Source organism: Oreochromis niloticus, linkage group LG7, assembly GCF_001858045.2.
Source record: "Oreochromis niloticus isolate F11D_XX linkage group LG7, O_niloticus_UMD_NMBU, whole genome shotgun sequence".
Taxonomy (NCBI): Eukaryota; Metazoa; Chordata; class Actinopteri; order Cichliformes; family Cichlidae; genus Oreochromis; species Oreochromis niloticus.
The window spans coordinates 25397539-25418475 of record NC_031972.2 but is presented as its reverse complement, the minus strand read 5'-3'; the positions used below and the strand labels follow the sequence as shown (position 1 = coordinate 25418475).

Below are 20937 nucleotides of genomic sequence, written 5' to 3'. Positions count from 1 at the left end.
CAGTGTCCCTGTAGCAGACACTGCGTTTCTTATAAGGCAAATGTCAACAGAGTAAAACTGACCTTGCAACTACTATATGCATGCAAATAAGTACTATATAGCATGAGTAAATGTAGTGGAAGGTGACATGCGATGAGAACGTCTTAAGAAGATAAATATTAAGTAGAATAAAATAATAAATGTGAAAATAACCTCGTAATTGATCCTAATTGCAGCATTTGAGAAAACCAAAGGATCAAAGGCCTCAGGATGACGTGCGCGACATAATGACTCTTCTCTTGGATCAAAACCTCCCCCTGCTGGTGAATCTCTGTAATTGCTACTCTTTGGCTTCATATTACGACAAAGCTGGGTTTATTCAAAATCCCTTTCTATTTCAGATGTATGTATCAGAATATCACACATACAGACTAAATGTGTGTATAAATACCCATACTGTGGTCGGAATATTTAAAAGGCTGTGACTGGTTTACTCAAAAACAAATAAATAAATAAATTTTTGACTAACAAATTGCCACGTTTAAATGCGCCCCCCCCCCCCGATTTCCATCCCTGAGAACATTTTAATGACATTTTTTAAGGATGTTTGACCTTACACTTTAAAACTTTCTCCATCTTTCTAATCTTTCTCAGGGTATCCCACCGCTGCAAATGCCAGTGTGGCCAAATCACGCCTCTTTCCCCTCTTTTTGTTTTTTTCCTACAGGAAAAAGTTTATTACAGCGGAATATAACCCTCTCTGGCTTTAGGATTGGGTTTGCATTTCTTCTCAGAAGGGGCCAGCTTGTACATGAAGTAGTGGGGGTTGAACATTTGGGAAAGCCCTTTTTTCTTGGACTGCTGACGCGTACCGCGGCTACGTGCTGCTCCGGAGCCCCGCGGATTACTTTCCAACTTTAACAGCCTCCACCATGATACTTCACTTTCTAGCTTTAGGGGCCTTTGTTTTTCAGGCTGAATGTTACTTTTCGGAGGAGAAGTATCCGGAAGAGTCGAAAATGCAGCCTCCAACCGTGGTTATCGCTATCATAGCGAGAAATACTGCTCACTCCCTGCCGTACTACCTCGGAGCTCTGGAGAGACTCAACTACCCCAAAGATCGCATCTCTGTGTGGTGGGTTTCCTGCATGGACTGCCAGGCTGTTTGTAGAGGGGTCTCCTTTTTATCCGTCTATAGCAGCCGTTCAAAAGGTCAATGGCATTTAAATTAGTTTGTGAAAGCAGCAGCGTCCTACCCCTCCCCTGTTCCCTCTGCGCCTTTCACAGTCCAGGCTGCCTTTCACTCCGCCGCATTCATTTCCTACCGTCGCTTGCTTGCAGTTTTATGTCCCGTGAAGTTTGTATAGAGTAACTGTACCAGCAGTGATTTTACTTCTTTATAATTCATGGTGCATGTTCAAATCTACAAACTCAAGGGGTTTAGCTGTTTAGACAGCGCGGAGTGGTTTATTAGTGAGGAAGTAAAAGAGATCCCGTTCAATCGGTGTAATGATGGAAAAAGATTAACTGTTGGTTTAATATGAGGAGATGACGATAGTATGTTGAGTCCTACGGGAATACTCATCATCATGGGCATGAAAGTCATGGGAATTTTTGGCTTTTAATTATTTATTTGAAACAATTTTTTCCAGGGTGGAATGATTGCACAGCATACAAGCTTAATGTTTTGTTTGTTTAAGTAAGAACTTTATTTTGGATTTTCTCTAATCCATACAGAGTCAAAAATAAACATCCACCCACACGAAGATATAGCAAGCAGCACCTCAGATGCCTTGGCAGCCATCAACAAGCTTCTGGCACACTTCCAGACGGATATTTGAACACTCTTATTTGTAGAATTGGTAGAGTTTATTTAAATTGGTTGGATCCAGATCGGGCCTTTAAGCATAGTCCACAAATTTTCAATAGAGTTGAGGTAGGTGCTTTTGGAAGGCCATTCCAGAAGCTTAATATTGACCTGCTTTATCCATTACAATAACAGTTTTGATGTGTGTTTGGGATCATTGTGCTGTTGGAACACTCAGTTGTGTCCAAGTTTCAACTATCCATCTGTTGATTTCAGGCTTTATGTTTACCCCTACCACTGACAGCAGAGCATGATGCTACCAGCTCCATGTTTGACACCTCATACTGTTTTTATGTTCGAAAGTAACTGTAAATTTTAGTCAAGCTTGAAGGTGTTGATTTTAGATCAGGGGTTTCTTTTTTTTTGGTTAGCGCTCTCTCAGTCCATGGTGTTGTAAAACTCACTCCAGTGTGGACAGTGACACTGGTGTTTCAGCAACTTTCAGTTCATGGCAGGCTTGAGCCTTGGAGGTTCCTGGTTTGTTCCTGAACATCCTAATTTCCTCTCATCTGAGGGTAACGATTTGGGTCTTCTTCCAGACCTTGGCAAACTGCTGACACATGAGAGTAACTTTTACATTATATAATTGTTTGAACCAATGATCTTGGAATCCGCAGTTGTTTAGAAATGGCTCAAAGAGACCTTCCCTAACTGTGTCTACAGTTGCTGTACAAATATCAGTTTACAGAAATCATTAAAAGCTCTAATATTATGATGAAGTAAAAAAAGGATGTTACTCTGCAGTGGTGTCTTATTTGTGCAAATAAAAAAAACAAGACTAACAAAAACCTGGTCATGCAATAGAGCCATTCTGCTAATTGACAGATATCTAGTATCTTTGATATACCTTGTTATTTTGGACAACCCTACTTCACCACAAGTAAAGGTTTGCTAGAGTGACACTGCTGAAGATAACTCGCAGCTGTGGACAGGAAAGGGATCCGATGCATATTTTAGTGCAAAATCTGTCGGCCACTTTGCTCTTCTTTTCTGCCCAGAGGTCATGAAGTGCATGAGGTTAAAAGTAATCAAAAAGTAATGTAAAAGTTAAATTTTCTTTATATAGCCCCTTTCAAGATGAATATCACGAAATGCTAAAAACATAAAGACAAAAAAGTTACCCAAAAGCAAGGTTAAAAATATGCATTTTTCACCTCATTTTTAAAAGAGATCACCAACTTCATAGTGCTATGACTCAGTGGGAGAGAGCTTCAAACTCTTGGGGTATTTGTCTCATTTATTTTTATACTTGTATATCAGCCAGCAAGACCTGATTAAGTCACCTCAGGGATGTACTGGGGATGTAAGGATACAAAAAGATACCTGATATATGCTGGTGCTTGTTAATGCAGAGCTCTAAAAGTCAAAACTAGAATCTTAAAGTAGACTGAAGTTAATGGGGTGCAAGTGGAACTGAATTAGCGATTGTGTGACATGTGAATACTCTGAAGACTTATTCAGAAGCCTTGCAGTTGAGTTCTGAAACATCCATTACAAGGAAACCTTGTTAAAACAAGGGAGCAGTGAATTGCAATAATCTAGATGTGATGAAATAAAAGACTGATTACGGTTTGATTGATTTCCAATTCAGACTGTGAAACAATGAAACCTAACTTGACAATATTTCTGAAGTGATAAAAACGAGAGTGAACCAGAGCTTTAACGGGAGTATCCAGAATCAAAAGTTATTCAAACTTTAGCAAAAGGGGCAAGGCAATCTAGAATTTCCATTACCTTCAGCAGAAATCTGTCATGGGATTTTTGCTTTCTCTTCACTAAGTTGGAGAATTTGACAGCCAGTCTATCTAGCAGTGATAAGAAATGTCATTAAAAGTGATGAAAATGTGCTGAAAAGGGAGCAGATATGACAAAAACGGTAAAATAGAACCTTGTGGTATACCATAAACCAGAGAAGCAGAAAATAATTGTTCAGATCATTCAGTGGAACTCAGAGACAACATTAAAACGTTTACAGACCTGAAAAATCCTGCTCAAATAAGTAGTAATCATTTATATTGTGTTGTTTTGTATTGTATTGTGTGACCATTATAAATGTTGGTTTTGTTTGTTGATCGAGTAATACACAGGCAGAACATCAGTATTGGGCGCTGAATCAAATAAGCCTGTCAGCAAATAATTTGACATTTACCAGTGAGAGTGGTAATGCAGCATGAATTTTGCACTGGCATGATGAGGAGCTGAAAAATTCACATAATGTACATTTCACTGTTCCCCTGGCACAATGAGGGGAATGAGCAATAACAAGAACCAACGCCAAGTTTAGGTTCCCTATTTGTGGTGCAGTTACTTCACCCTCTGCCTTCTCTGTGCTTTCCAGGGCAGCCACAGATCACAACATAGATAACACCACAGCCATACTGAAGGAGTGGCTGACTGTCATGCAGAAATATTACCATTATGTTGAGTGGAGACCAATGGACAAGCCAACGTAAGTCTGAAAGTCTTAATGTGTTTAGCTTTGTGTACTGCTGGGATCTGAGTTTGGAACCACCCCCAACTTGATCTTACAGCATATGTGGATGAAAGCAGATCACCTTCAATAGTTGCTTTCTACAAGGGAAATGACAGAAACAATCCCTCTTACTCATCAGGAGGCAAATCTATGATCCTCTGAAGTGTCATCCTGGTATTGACAAAATAAATCAATCAATGTTCAGATTGCACGTGTATTGATTTTGCTTACTTGCTCTTTTTGTGCAAGTGTTCAATAAAAGTATTAACACCCCTCTGTAGGCTGCAGCTTTGCAGTTCATCTGGTATTCATTTTAAAAGCTAAAAAAAAAAGAAGAGTTTGACAAAGCATATCTAGGCTTGTCTGTACATGATGCTCTGTCTGGGCTTTCTACTAGCAGACATTTTTATGCCTGTCAGTTATTTATTCTGAGTGAGTTCTGCTAAACTTCTACAGTCATGAAACTGTTACATTACCCATCTGTTTATGCTCTTTTCATGGCACCACAGAACTTCTGTCATTTACTGTTCTGGTTTTATTTAATCCATTACCATCGGTATGCTGTGTTCACTGTGGTCAACACTCCAGCATGATTCAGCGATGCTGTTTTTGTGTTTTGGTTTTGTTTTTTGGGGTTTTTTGTTTTTTAGAATAGAAACCATTCAGCCAATCACATGTTTGCTTCACGTGGCAAATTATACAACATTTTACCAATATAGTATTATATCCCCTAATAACACTGTACTTCTGTGTGTCTTAGGTCCTATGCTGGAGAGCTGGGTCCTAAGCATTGGCCCAACAGCAGATACGAATATGTGATGAAGCTGAAACAAGCAGCGCTCAACTTTGCCAGGAAACGCTGGGCTGATTATATCTTGGTACCTGTCTTGTGATAAGTTTCATATTATTTCTTTTCTTGATTAAGCAGATGGGATGTCTTTTTTACTGCGGCTGTTATTTCATCTAAGAAAAAAAAAACTTAGCAACTGTTATTTGAATGAAAAATATTTTTTCCTTTGTATCTTCTTTCTCTCTGTTTCAGTACGCAGACACAGACAATATCCTCACAAATCCAGAATCCCTCAACCTGCTGATAGCAGAAAACAAGTCAGTCATCGCTCCTATGTTAGATTCTCCGGGAGCGTACTCTAACTACTGGTGTGGTATTACTCCACAGGTGAGCAGCACTTAAAAATGAGTGATTATTTATCCGCTTAAAGGGAATACTTGAGAAAAAAAACAGTTGTTGCTTTCTTGATGAACATAATGCAGAAAAATGACACAGATCTAGGACATAAGTAAGCATATTTTTTAAAATATCTCAATTCTTTAGGGATATTATCGTCGAACAGCAGAGTACTTCCCCACCCGTCATCGTCACCGAGTGGGCTGCTTCCCTGTGCCTATGGTCCACAGCACCCTGCTGCTGGATTTGAGGAAGGAGGGCATGAAAAAACTTGCTTTCTATCCTCCTCATGAGGACTACTCGTGGCCCTACGACGATATTATTGTTTTCGCCTTCTCCTGTCGGGCTGCAGGTCTGTAGATGATTGTGTGTTATTATGTTCAGCAGTTAGGTTTACTCAACACAACTGTTGCACTAAATCATGTCTGCGCTTACTTTGCTGTAGAATATTTGTATATTTCAGGACTCAGTGATGAAAACATACATGAATAAATATGTTTATAATTTATTAACTGATTGCTTTTCGTTGCTACTCAGAGATACAGATGTACCTGTGCAACAAGGATCGCTACGGCTACCTGAACGTTCCGGCCAAACCGCACTTCACCTTAGAAGACGATCGCCTCAACTTTGTCCATGTTCACCTTGAGTCTATGAGTAAGAGCATAGATGATTTGTAATACTAAAGGCAAATAATGACAGTTTAATAAAAAGGGTATCAGCTCACCTCTCTTTTACCCCCCCCCCCAAACTAATATCCCTGTTTGTGGAAAAGTCGACGGGCCACCCATGTATCCTTCCCGTTTCATCCACATGTTTCCAAAACAGAGAGACCTCCTGGGATTTGATGAGGTAGGTGCACCAGTTCAAGTTTTTTCAGTTAATGTGTAAAAAAGGTTAACCCAACCTTATACAGGCTTGTTCTATGCAATAATGAAAGCATGGATGTAGTTATCTGTAATATATAATATAATTATACATCTACTTTTTAGGTAGTACTTTATATTTAGCAAGATTCAGACCAAATATGATGCATGTTTTCACTGGGTGAATAGAGTTTGAAAACATGCCAAATATGCAGTAGACCCATTTGATGAAACTCAAAGATTTACGATGATGGCACACAGTGTCCAGATTTAAATAACGTTCTGGGTCGCCCATCTCCTCTACAGATTTATCTGATTAACCTGCGACGGCGTCCCGACCGCAGAGACAGGATGTTGTTCTCTCTAAACGAGCTTGAGATTGATGTCAAAGTGGTCGATGCCGTGGATGGAAAGTGAGTGGGTTGCTCTCGGCTCTTTTCCTCTCTCAGTTTTATAGTTAAGTTTGTCAAGAATGTATGTAACACTGTGTCAATTCAGACTCTTGGTGTGAGGCCAATTTAAATTCTCATCTTGAAAATATAGACACTTGTGGTTTATAATAAATATCAGTGTTATGGCTACATATGCTCCAAATTTGAACGCTCTTCTCTTATCAAAGACAGAATTGCCTAAAAAAAAAATGCAGCTAAGCCTTGCTTGCGACTGCAGTCTTCCATTTTTGTGCAGTACTCTTTTTCTTGATATAGTAATCTGTTGTGGGTGTGTGTGTGTGTGTGTATGCAGTGCACTGAACAGCAGTGACATTAAGATTTTGGGTGTCGACCTGCTGCCAGGATACTATGACCCATTCTCTGGACGCACTCTGACCAAAGGAGAAGTGGGCTGCTTCCTCAGTCACTATTACATCTGGAAGGAGGTGAGAGGACACACACTGTCATACATCCTTGTCAAATCCCTTTTCTGAAGTTAAAACTCAAATATTTTAATATATACTTCATACTATACTATGTAAGAAGAAAGCATAATTGTATATACAGTCCTTGCAAATCACCTTTTTACAATATTATGATACAGTCATGTGAAAACAAAAGTATAACTTCTTTGAGTTCTACAGGTTTCTATATCAACTTCAGTAGCTTTTAGTACCACCTTTAGCAGTAATAACTTGAAGTAGTGGTTTTCTGGATGACTTAATCAGTCTCTCACATCATTGTGGAAGAATTTTGGCCCACTCTCATTTACAGCACGCAACTTCACTTCACTGAGGTTTGCAGACATTAGTTTATGCACAGTTATCTTAAAGTCCACCCCAGCATTTCAAAGAGGTTGAGGTTTGGACTTTGATTCGGCCGTTGCAACACCTTGATTTATTTCTTTTTCAGGCACTATGTTGTAGATTTGCTGCATGAGCCAAAGGTTTTAGCTGTTGGACAGAAGGCCTCATATTTAACACTAGAATGATCTGGTATACAGAGGAGCTTCTAACTGACTCGCAGCACACGTCCTGTGGTTGTAGAAAAAGCACAAATCATCACCCCTCTACCATTGTGCTGACAGCTGGTGTGAGGTTTATGTGCTGATGTGCTGTGTTTGGGTTTTCTCCAGACATATCAGCATCCATTATGGCCAAACATCTTCACTTTGGTGTCATATATCCACCAGACATTGTTCCAGAAGTCTTGTGGGTTTTTTTTAGATGTAACTTTGCAAACCTGAGCCGTGCTGCCAAGAAGAGGCTTTCTTCTTGCAACCCTTCTAAGCCATACTTGTTCAGTCTTTTTTCTGACTGTGCTGTTATGAACTTTAACATTTCACGTTCTAACTGAGGTCTGTAGAGTCTGAAATGTAGCTCTTGGGTTTTTTGCAACCTCTCTGAGCAATGCACAATCTGACCTTGGGGTGAATTTGCTGGGTTGTCCACAGGAAGATTGTCAGCTGTACTGAATGTTTTCCACTTGTGAATATTTCTTACTGTACAAAAAATGGACTTCAAAATGATCGAAAATGGCTTCACAAACCTTCCAAGACAAAAGACAGCAACAATTGCTTCTTTAAGGTCATGTGTAAGATGTCTTTCCTTCTTGACATTGTGTTAACACACACCTGAATGCTCCATACCACCAAACTGCCAAAACGTGTAAGTGCTCACACGTGCCGATGTTAAGTGTATTTGATTCACAGTGCCTGGCTGCTATTTACTCTCTTAATTCATATCTAAGTAGTAAAGGTGTCCTTAGCTTCTGTATTATGGATTTGTTTTCATACAATCAATAATGACATGATGTAATATATAATGTGTGGCTGTTTATCTGAATTTGCATTTACATAAGAACTGCTAAGGACCGGATTATTTTAATGTAAAACCTTAAAATTCAAAGAAGGTGTACTTTCTTTTTCACAACTGTAAATGAAAATAGTTGCACTCAACTGAAAACCAAGAGTCATGTTTGTAAAGAAGATGGATGCAAAATAAAAACCTGCTTTTATGACACAAACCTTTTGATTTCTTTAACAGGTCAGGCTTACAGTGTGTATACTTTTTTTTCCATAGATGGTGGACATGCAGATGGATAAGGCCCTGGTATTTGAAGACGATGTTCGCTTTCAGGCCAACTTCAAGCGACGAATACTCAAAATGATGCAGGATGTGGAGCAGGTGGAGCTGGACTGGGACATCATGTAAGACGCATTTTACTCCTAGTTTCCTGTCCAGTTCCTGTTTTGGTTAAGGTTAAATGAGACACAGGTAAGAAAGCCCAGGTTAGCTTTATTATAAAGTCCAAAGTGCATTTGTACCCTTTAATATAGTTTGCTGGTTTTATTTGAAGACAAAACTTCAGACAAAGTTTGAAGTTTTTCTAATGTATGTCTAATGTAGAATTTGAAAGAACAGCAAGGTGGAGTTCGATTTTAAAAATCACATCTCTTGACCATGCTGGTTTTTGCTGCTTCTTCCCCGTGCCTGATTTTTTTTTAACTTCTTTAGTTCGTATGATCGCTTTATATTGCCACAGATACTTGGGCAGGAAGCAGGTGAATCCTGGAAAGGAGGAGCCAGTGGAGAACGTTCGTAACTTGGTGATGGCCGACTACTCGTATTGGACTCTGTCCTACGCTATCTCCCTACAGGGAGCCCAGAAACTCCTCAATGCTGAGCCACTTTCCAAGATGCTGCCTGTCGATGAATTCCTCCCCATTATGTACGACAAACATCCGAAGTATGTATCATAAAAAAGTGGCAAAAATACACTCATTTGCTACTACATGCTACTCTCTGCACACTTTGAAGTTTTTCTGGTTTTCTTCTTGTATGTTCCATACAGTGACCTCTATAATGAAACCTGTTTTTCAGCACTCTTTAATCTTCTCCTGCAACACCATTTAAACTAAAGCAGACCTCAGGGCTAAAAACATTCTTTTCTATAGCTGCCTAAACATGTGTACATGCTTTATATTTAGCCTAGTTTTGTTTGGAGTGTATAGATTAAAGAACTATGTGGATGTCTGTGGTTTTACTTCACTGCATTTTTCTGAAAGGAAATCACTTTGATATGTTGTGCTTGTCAAGCTGAATTAGTGCACCACATTTCAAAATAGATTTAATCTTTCTCAGCATTTTCCTTTTATGATGCACAGGCCTCGCGTCTGCATCTCTTTCTGGGATTAATGGTCTGAATTTTTGTCAGTGTGGGCTGACATTTTCTTAAACACAGTGTGACAGACAGATGTGAGCAGCCAGAGTGGACTCAGTTTTGTTTGTGGTAAAGAAGATATACTTTTTTTTTTTTCCCAAGCCAATGTTGTTGCCTTTCTCCATGAATTACACTACTGTATGGTCAGTCCAGACTATTTTAGTCCATACTTAAATTTCTATGGTTTGTTATTTAAGTTTATACCAGTGTTTGTGACACTCACAGTATGGTCTGTACTTACTTTGGTAAAAAAACAAAAATTAAGCTGCAACATCAAAGCTTCTTTATTACAGATTTGATATAAAAGAATTATGCTGCCACACTAATATCAGTCATTTGTTTGGGGACTTTCATTTTGAAGCCTTATATTTAGAACTACAGCATTTTTTGGTTTGTTTATGCCATTGGCCTTGAAATCAAAATGATGCTTTAATAATGTGCTGTAGGTGTATAATCACAAAAAAGAATCATTTTAACCCATTGATAGGTGGTTGCTATTATAATTTATCATGAATATTCAGCTTTGGCAGATAGAAATGAGATATTGTCAAGAAATGAAGATGGTAGGATAGTTGACAAGTTGCATCATGTGAATTTGTCACAGACATAGATACCTGCTAATTAAAGCTCACTAAAAATATGCTATTATATTCACCATAACTAGAGCACAGACAGTTCAGTCACTCTAAATAGCTAAGGCCTACCAGACAGCTAAAGTGTAATACATTTTAGGTGTGTATTCTAAAAAAAATGCTGAAAAATTAAATTAACCAGTTTTTTTGAAGCGGAAATTGTATTTTGTGGTTGGAAGTTGGCCTACTAACATTGAAGTCAATGGGGTTGACTCACTTTGGGAGCCAGCCTCCAGTGGCCATTGTTGGAACAGCTTTTTTAATCATTGGCTTCATTTTTCAACCCCAGAGGTTGTTGTTTAGTTTTAACTACTGCCATAATAATACAGACATCCATGGTTCCTCCACATGGATGACTTATCCCTTAGCGTTCACCTGGCGTCACATGAGGTTCACATTTTTGGTTGCAAAGGTCTAGACAACTGTCTGATGCAATAAAAATTGGTATGCACGTTTGTCTCTCCGTACAAATGAATTCTAACCACACTGGCAATCCTTCAACTGCTGACATAGAGCCATCATCTGTAAAGCTTCTGCTTCATTCTAGATGGTTGTTGGAGGTCTATAAAATATCGACTTCACCTCCAAATGTATCTTTAAATTATTAGTGTAATAGTTGAATCAAATTCTGACTGTAAAATTGATATCCTTGATAGTTTCCCCAACCAGGCAACTGTTCTCGTCATCAGGAACTAACTCTAAGAAATGAAATGCACTTTGTGCCAAAGGATCTGCAAACCAGAAGGCCTGGCAGTGTCTGTGTGCTCCATCATGTGTGGAAATCTGGCCTATAGCCAGCCCGCTTTTTCTGCACTCTCTCTCTCTCTTTTTCTCACCACTGTGGTTCTGATTTGATATGCTTGACTAGTCTGCTGAGAACACACAACAAATGCACCCCATGCATTGTCGCCCTTCATGCCAAGAGTAACTGAACCATCTCTGAAATCGTCCTGTTGTCACAGTCTCTTGTCAGTGTATTGTAAGGAAATCACAAAATATCCCTGATGTTTATATTTAACATTTCAGTAAATGGTAAAAAATTGCTCAAACTGCCAAACCCCCAAAATTGCTCAAACTGCCCCCCAAAAAACTTCTATCTATAGTTCCAGTGCTGTTTTTTTTTTTTTTTTAAATTGTGACATCTTATCCTGTGTTTTTAACTTTCAAATGATTTTACCCAGTGTAATCACTGCCTTTGTGCTCCCTCTGCAGTGAGGACTACAAATCCCACTTCCCCAATAGAAACTTACAAGCCTTCAGTACACACCCCCTGCTGGTCCAGCCATGTCACTACGCCGGTGATCCCCAGTGGGTGAGCGACACAGAGACGTCGACCCTGTGGGATGATGACTCTGTGAGGACTGATTGGAGGGGCTCCCACAAGACCCTGAAAGGGGCTGCCCCGGCACCCGAGATGCTGTCAGTTACCTACAGGGATGAACTTTAGTGCAGCGCAAATGTAGCTGAGGAGAATCTGCAGGTCCACAGGCCATGAGGCCAGAGAGACTGTTACTGAGCAGAGAGAGATACTTTCACTCCACCTTGTGTCATAAAACTGACATGCTCAGTGTCATTTAACCTGAGCTTCTTAGATAGGAGGCAACAACATAAGATATGGTGTTCGTTTCGACTTTGTGTAAAGACATGCACAGTTGTCTCGGTGTAATAAATGCGTCAACTTGCACAATAGATTTTTCTCAAACAACTCCATGTTTAGAGTGTTTTTTTGTGCTTTTCTTTTACTTTGCTCAGACATTTAGTTTAGTTGCTTGATTTAGATTGTTAATTCATTCTGTATGGTTTGTGTCAAGTTACCTGTTTAAATGTACTCCTGTGATAGTGCGTAATCTGTTGATCATATTCTAACCGAGGGTTCAGTAATTGCACTGTTAACAACTCCTGGCAAGTCTGGAAAAAAAGTCTGAAATGTATTGGCTATTGGTTTTTTTCCTTTTCTTTTTTCGTGTTGCTATAATCTTTTTGTACATTTCTGTGTTTGTGCGTGTCCTCCACTGGGGACTGGAGAGTTGAGTTAACACAAGTCTCAAATGACCATAATTGATATTTTCTTTCATAATTTGTTCCAGACCTTTCTCAAACTTGTGTACCTCTGAAAACTATGAAAGTTTATATTCATTAAGTATTTGAATGTTTGCTTTTGATCAGTTTAAGCTTCTTCAGATTGATTTTTTTTAACTTAATGGATTAACTTGGACTGTGTTTTACTCCCTAGCTGTTTTTAATATTTTCACATTTAGCCATGTTCACCTTTAAGAGTTTAACATGAACTGGAAACAAAATTACCTTCGTGTGATTTTGGGCTGCCTCAAATAGAAGCGCATTTTAAAATATTACATCATGATTTGAGAACCGTTTGAGAAGATTTCAGGTTTTATTACACTATTACAACCACGAGAAATTCATCTATAAAGTATAAACACTTTTTTTTTGATGGCCCAATGACTTACATAAAATCTATGCAACATGTTGAGGCATGAAGAGTGTAGCTTTGGTTTTTATCCAGTTGTTTCCAGTTTTGGAGAGCGACCACATGTTATGTGTAAAAAGTATAAATGTTATGTGTTGCTTAAGTGTTTAAAGGTCTTAAGAAAGTACAGCCTTTAACAGTCTTTTGTAGCATCGCTGTCACTCCAGGATTGAGCTGACACTCGTCTAGACAGGGTTGTAGTGCAGGTAACTGATGTCGCAAGTTTGTGGATTTGATCAAGTCAAACTAAACTTGTATTTCATTTTTGTGCGCATTGATGACGGTCTGTTTCGTATATTGTTTTTGATATTGAAGATTTGTTTTCCTGCAAATATCTTAAATTATTTGTTTTTCTTTGTGAATCACAGATGAGTCGCACAACGTGATGTACAACACGCGGGTCCAATTACTTTTTGTCTCTATGTCTTTGAGCAATAAATGTATATTAATATTACGATTCATTAATTGCCACTGATTTCACATCTGGATAGCAAGCAGCTCAGAATTTAAATACAAATATTTTTGCAGTATTATATAAATGGTTATGGACTGTTTAGTTAATAAATTAACATATTTTATTAAATACACAAAGCTACCATGTACTAAGAATAAAAAACACAAGGGGGTACTGTTTCCTAAATTCTGCTACTGCAGCCAGAGTTTACATACATGCACACCTATAGATGTGTGTGTAGATGGAGAAGTACATAAATGCAGTTTGTTGGACAAAGACACAATTTTCGCAGTGGATTTTAAATCAGTCATTGTGATTGACGTGCAGACTTTCAGTTTTTATTCAAGGGGATTTACAAAAATTTTGCATTAACTGTTAGGGAATTATAGTCATTTTCATATACAGTCCCCCATTTTTAGAGGCTCAGAACTGATGAAAATCCTTTTCAGCCATCAGCATTAAGTCTAAAAAAACCATTGACATTGTTAAATGTGTTTCCTTCACTGAGATGCTGGCTGCCAGGCCTTTACAGCAGCCACCATCAGTTGCTGCTTGTTTTTAGGCCTCTTTGCCTTCAGCTTGTGTATTTAATAACTGAAAAGCATGCTCTGTTGGATTATGACTGACTTGGCCACTGAATAATATCTCATTTCCTTGCCTTTAGAAATGCTTTGGCTGTTTTTCTTAACCAAATAATTCTGTCGTCATGCGCTTTAGTTGTCTTTTGTGGTTTTTCAGGCCCTGAGCTGGCCAGTGCATTTATTCTTATTAACAATGTACCAGTTTGTTGATTTGACAATTCCTAAAGTCTTTGTTGCCTCTGATGGTTTATTTAGCTTTTTTCTTTTCAGCAGAATAAAGGCCTCGCTCACTGGTACTGATGTCTCTTTAGGTCTCAATTAAAATAACAGTAGCAAGCTGTAGACTTTGATTTGTGTAAGATATAAATTCAACACTTTGAATCATTCCTATGTCTACTACATTTGTCATTTAATTACAAGGGATCAGGTGTCACCTGGCCATGAAACTGCTTGTCAGTCATTTGTTCAATTACTTTTCCAACAAAATAGGGGCTGTGTATAAAAACGGCAATGATTCCTTAAAAGTTACAGCATTATTTTGTTAAATCCCTTAAAGCCAAAAGCCAGCACTTCAGTCAGTTATTCTTTGATTTAAAAGCCTCTGTGGTAGTGTACAGTGCAGAGGCAAAACTACAAAAGCTGTCTTTTTCCAACTCGATGTGTTTTAAAGTGCAGGCCACAAGGAAATGAATACAATACTGTAAATTTCAGAATTATAATGGCAGACGTAGAGTAAGGTTGCGTGATTTATTTCTCAAACATTTTGTATTTAAAGCCACATGAATTATTTCTTTTGCACCTCATTTTACTGCTACCACATAAAAAGGGGTGTTTCCACATTAACAAATGCCAATAAAACCAGTTTTCTGTTTTCATTACTTAAAATATAAATATTAACAAAAATGCCACACATACAAAATAAAATCAGATTCTGGGAATCTAAACCCAAAAAATAAATCCCAGTTAAACACCTGAAAAACTCACAAGGAAGTCCCCCACTCCATCTTACCTGTTGTTCTCCCCTAAAACCTTTAGCAGTTGTTGAAAATCCTGGGACACTCCCAGGAGAAGAAAGATGATTCAGCACCCTGCCCATGCATTCTGCAGAAGCACTAAAAAAACTGCAGAATAATCCAAAGTGCAGGACATTTCTCTTCGATTTCAACTCAAAAACAGTCTGTGCTCCAAGTTGAAGGTACACACCATCGAGAAAGGAGCAACTGTTTTGTAACAATAAATTTAAGATGATTGAGAAAGTTCCAGGAGCATCCATACATGTCCATGCAGACCTTTTCCAAAGTTTTCCTGATCTGTGAATAAAACTTTCTCCCAATGAAATTATTGTCAAATTCCAGTCCAGCCGTATTACTAAAAACAGTGTTGCATCTTGCAGTACTGCCTCTGTAACACTGACAAATACGTTCACATGACCTGTGGGTTGTTGCACTATTGGATCTGTGATCTCTACAGTATAGCCTTTTTATTTTCTGTTGTTACAGGTGAACTGGGGTTTTTTTTTCAGGCCTTAGGTAAGTGTTTTGGAGGAAGGAAGGTTCAGGGTTTAGATAATCAGCATCATGGGCTCATCCGATCAGAATGAGAATAAGCAGTCATCTAATCATTCACAGGGTTCTCCTTTTATTCTCAACTCAATAAAGCAAAGAAGGAAAGACACACATGGACTGCTATCTCTCAGCTGCCGCCCCATGTGGGAGTGAAGGAAGAGTGAGGGGTAGGTGAGTGCAGTCCTTATATAATGAGTGACAGGTGAGTGCAATTAAGGCCAAGCACCACACCCAATTAAAGGTGAGGAAAAGAAACAAGGTGCATCTGGTGAAGTGAATGTGCTAAAAGGTGAGCCTTTACAACAGCCGCCCCCATATTTCTATTGAGAAATATGTTGAAAGGGTTAAAGTTGTTCTTTTTCATGAAGCGGGGGCAGAGGAATCAGACATACTACAGGTCTAATATAGGTTCAGGGGGTCGACCTGGAGGTCAACGCAGGCCAGACAGTTCAGGGGGATGACCATGTAGCCAGCGGTGGCGGCAAAGCAGGTCCAAATGCCAACCGCGTGGGATGCAGCTGCAGGCCCAGACCTGCAGACCGTCAGGCAGTTTTGCAGGTGCTGGGGGTAATTCACGGGACTTGGCAGGGGCAGGACCAGGTGATCCAGGAGCAGGTGGCGCCCTGACCACTGGCGGAAAGTTAGCCACAGGCGGTGGAACTGGTGATAGCGGCACTGCCGGTGACGACGTAGGTACTGCTGATGGTAGAGTAGGAGGTGGCTGAATGAATTCAGAGCCATCAGTGGACACGAGGATGTGCTGGAGCGGTTCACCTGAACCTGAACTGGAAGATGTGAACAAACATTGGGCATGCGTGGAACTGCTCTGGGGTTGGAAGTCTGTGATCGGACCTTGAAGTGTCCATCCTAAGCGGGTTTTGACTGCTGAAGGAGATCCAAATGGTCCATGTCTAATTGGTGCAATAGGCGTAATAAGGTGGGTATGATCAGAGCCTATGAGCAGTAGTGGAGCTGCTTTGTTAATAAAGGTTAATGGGATACCTTGGAGATGCTTGTATCTTCGTTGGAGAGATGATACGGGGTAGGTGTGGTCTGAAAGTGCTAAGTGACTTGTAGCGAAGGCATTATTAACTGTGTAAGTTTTCTCTGGATGTGCGATGGGAGAAATCTGGAAACTTACAGAAGAACCTTGAATAGTTTCAACTTCTTGATGGACAGTTCTGAGTGATAATTTTTCAGCTTTCCCAGTTAGGTGGAGATGCTGAGCTGTTGATGTCAGAAGCATGGTGCGTTGGGAGCCATCGTCAAGTACTGCATATGTTTCAAGAGTTCTTTTGCCATTACGCAGGAGCACTTTCACAACTTTTAATAGTACACTGGGACAGTCACTAGGTTTATCAAAGTACAGTGTACTCACTACAGGATTAACTTCAGTTCTAGGTCTCTGATTCACCTCACACAGGATCTGTAGATGTCGTCCCATGCAGGAGGCACATGCTTTCCTCAGATCACACTTTGCAGCCTGATGAGTTCTAGCACAACGCCAACACCGTTTGTGTCTCTTTATCCAGTTTATCTTCTCATCGTTTGTCTTGTTGATGAACTCAGGGCACTTGCTAATGTGGTGTTCAGGTGAGCAACAATATGCACATCTTGCCTTAGTCATTATGATGGGTTGTGCTGCCTGTACAGGATCGGATGGATTTGTCCCATGTAATAGTGTTGTAAGTGGAGTGATGTACTTACGGGCAGGTCGTGGCTGGTTAAAGGATGAAACCGGACTACTGTCCTTTCTTGGTTGACACTTGCATTCCATTTGCAACCAGGATGAGAACAAAGGTAAGTCATACATCATATCTCCTTGTTCCCTGTAAATGTGCCGTTTGAAGCGACTGGAATGCTCTGCAGGCAACTTTTCAAGTAGGCGATCGACATGGGAGCCACAATTTAGTTCTGTCTGTCCTTGATCACCCATAGTGCTAAGCAAACCAACTAAAGCTTGCACACGAAGAGCAAAGTTATCCAGAGTCCGACCATCACCTGCTCTGATAGGAGGAAGCTCCAGTATATTCCGTAGCTCTTTCAATGCTAGCTGTCTTGGTTGCCCATAACGCTCATCAAGAGCTTTGATGGCTTGAGTGTATGGGTCAGGAGCATAGGAAAAGGAAATAGCTAACCGTTTAGCTTGGTCTACTTTCAGATGATCGAGAAGGACATGATATTTAAAGTGCTCTGTCTCATGAGGGTCAAGAAGGTTAGTAAGGGCCATTCGTAACAGCCTATACTGGATTTCATCTTCACTGGTAAGGTCTGGGAAAGAAGGACCCTCAAGCTTATACACATGTGTTCTAGTGCTAGAGGAGTGACCCGAGCTAGCAGTAACAGGTACCAAAGGTTTCTGTTCATGTAAGCCATTAGATGTAGCTGGTTGCTGCTTTAGAGGAGGGTGCTGCCTTGGTTCTGGAATGCAAACGAGAGGTTGAGCGGGGTCTTCATCTAGAGGAACAGCAGGTTGAACACAGGAAATCTGGTGGAGACCTTGCAGTGGTGTGGGAAAAACTGGTCTAGGCAAACCACTTGAAGGAACTGCAGCATCCAATATTGTTGAATTAGGGAAAGGAGGGCTAGCAGCCGGAACTAAACCAGACTGACGGCTAATCTGTGGGGGCTGCAAGGGTGATTGACAGGTTGCTGTATCAATCACTGGGAACTGCTCATGTTGCTGATGCGTTTGGGGAATGGCTTGTAAACCACATACAGAGGATTTGCTTTCATCAGATGAGACAGTATGAATTGAAGATCTGGAGGAACTGCGAGAATGGGGAGGAGATAACTGAATCATAAATTGCCTAATCTCCCTCATCGTCATCAGGAGTTCCCTCATCACCTCATCTTGATTGGTGGGTAAAGGAGCAGGGGATGTCTCTGGTTGGCTTTCTGACTCTCTGTCAGGATTCTTCAGCCCATGTGTGTCTGTGTCACTATGCTGGCATTCTGTTTGACTCTCTGTATCACATCTAGCACTGATACTCCCAGGGTACTGAACGTCATATTGCTGCAGGTAGGTAGGAGGTCGCCTTTCACGACCGGAACGTCTCAAATCTTCAGTCAATGGCTGCTGTGAATCCATGATGATAACACTACTCCGGCTCGGAGGACCATGTTTTGGAGGAAGGAAGGTTCAGGGTTTAGATAATCAGCATCATGGGCTCATCCGATCAGAATGAGAATAAGCAGTCATCTAATCATTCACAGGGTTCTCCTTTTATTCTCAACTCAATAAAGCAAAGAAGGAAAGACACACATGGACTGCTATCTCTCAGCTGCCGCCCCATGTGGGAGTGAAGGAAGAGTGAGGGGTAGGTGAGTGCAGTCCTTATATAATGAGTGACAGGTGAGTGCAATTAAGGCCAAGCACCACACCCAATTAAAGGTGAGGAAAAGAAACAAGGTGCATCTGGTGAAGTGAATGTGCTAAAAGGTGAGCCTTTACAACAGTAAGCGTTGAATTTCATGAGAGTAAAATTAGAACAAGTATAGCTTGTTTGGATGGATTACCAGGACAAAACAAAAAACAAACAAAACAAAGCCTCTTCTCTCTACAAAAAAAAGTTCATGGCAGGACGGCTCAGATTTGAAAAGCTGGATCTGAACAAAGTGTAAGACTTCTAGGACAGATGTCCTTTGGAAGAATGACGCAAAACTAGAGGTACTTGGCCATATTGCACAGTCCTATGTTTTGAGAGAGCTGTTCATAAAATGAATGCCTGCAAACCTTCATGAACTGAAGCAAAGCCATAAAGACGAATGGGCCAAAATACCTCCACAACTATAGGGGAGGATGATAAAGTCATACAGAAAATGATTACTTCAATTTATTGCTGCTAAAGGTGCTTCTGAAAATTATTAGTTTTTCACAGGGCTACACAGAATCCCGTGAAGGCTTTGCCTCCAAATAACCTCTTATGAAAGAACAGCTGCTCATCTCTCATCTGTGAACACTGTGTGCAAAAGGGTGAGACACTTCCACGACAACTTGTCAATCAGTTGTTAACCTACACAGCTGAAAATGGGGGAAATCAACTCAACACTGCCATTTCTGAGATACTGAAAAATGCGTGTGCATATCACCATGAAAGCTGATAATTTCTTCTTTTATTTCGTTGTCATCTTTACAAGTTACCAGTAAAGGACAGCTTTCTCTCTGCTGTGAAAATATCTTCTAAAAGCACTCTAAAAATGAAAGACTTGACACAAATGTAAAAAATATTTTCTCAGTCTATTCATGTAACAGTTATTAGCTGTTGACTCAGGTTTGAATGCATTTCTTTCTGTCTTTCTAAGTACACCAACACTTGATACCCAAGTCTGTATTTAAGCATGCACATTTACCTCTAAGCACACCCCAGCTGTCTGCATATACAGTAATTTATCTGGTTACGTTCTCTCTGGAACACTCTGCCACGTACCACAGAGAAGAGAAGCCACAATATACAGTCTATGTGCTTACAGCTCAGTGTTCTGCTGCGTGCGCTGGCACAGAACACAAGCTTACACATGTGCGTGCACACAAATACACGTGGACATTACACTCTGTCCTTAAGACACTGTTATTCAATCACATAAAAAAAAATGAGTTTAAGGAAATCTACAAAGTTCAAAGGTAGCTGTGGTCCACTTTCTTCGTTTCAGATTCCTATACATAAGATACCCGGGCTGGCAACAGCTCCTATACTCAGCTTCTGTCTAGCTTAAAGCTGTATGAACTAGAAAGAACCTCCTGGCACGGGAGGGGACCTAAACTCTGCACTTTATTGGCTGCTGGTTAGGAGGTGGGGAATCATGAGGTCAGCTTGGCAGGCTTCAACTACAGATGTCTCAGGGGTCTGGAGCCAAAGTTTTAATCATTTAGTGTGGCAAGGAGCCTTCTTTTGAGGTTTAAAGTGTTTATTTCTTCTTCCCCCATCGTACTGCAAGATCCCCACAACACTGAGTCAAATGCCTCACACAGACAAACTCCACATGGTTAACGTATATCTGATGACCTACTTCTGCTTGATTTGATCACTGGGCTGTCAACAGCAGCTGTTAACCTCTCCTCCCAGAAATACAAACACCCACACATTTATGAACCAAACAGAACAAACAGCGAATTGACATTAATGTTTCTCTTTTGGCACATTATATTTTCTTGAATATTCTTACATAGGAGGTATTTTGTGCATACTTATG

General features: G+C 40.1%; 1 protein-coding gene across 1 annotated transcript; it reads left to right on the top strand.

The window, feature by feature from the left end:
• The first annotated feature begins 699 nt into the window (after positions 1–699).
• Positions 700–13598, top strand: cercam (cerebral endothelial cell adhesion molecule). Its single transcript, XM_003444417.5, has 12 exons — positions 700–1114; positions 4185–4295; positions 5080–5197; positions 5362–5496; positions 5653–5857; positions 6043–6162; positions 6281–6357; positions 6678–6784; positions 7116–7248; positions 8884–9011; positions 9347–9550; positions 11869–13598. The coding sequence occupies exons 1-12, from the start codon at positions 912–914 to the stop codon at positions 12101–12103; spliced, it is 1776 nt and encodes a 591-aa protein (XP_003444465.1). The 5' UTR covers positions 700–911; the 3' UTR covers positions 12104–13598.
• The last annotated feature ends 7339 nt before the right edge of the window (positions 13599–20937 follow it).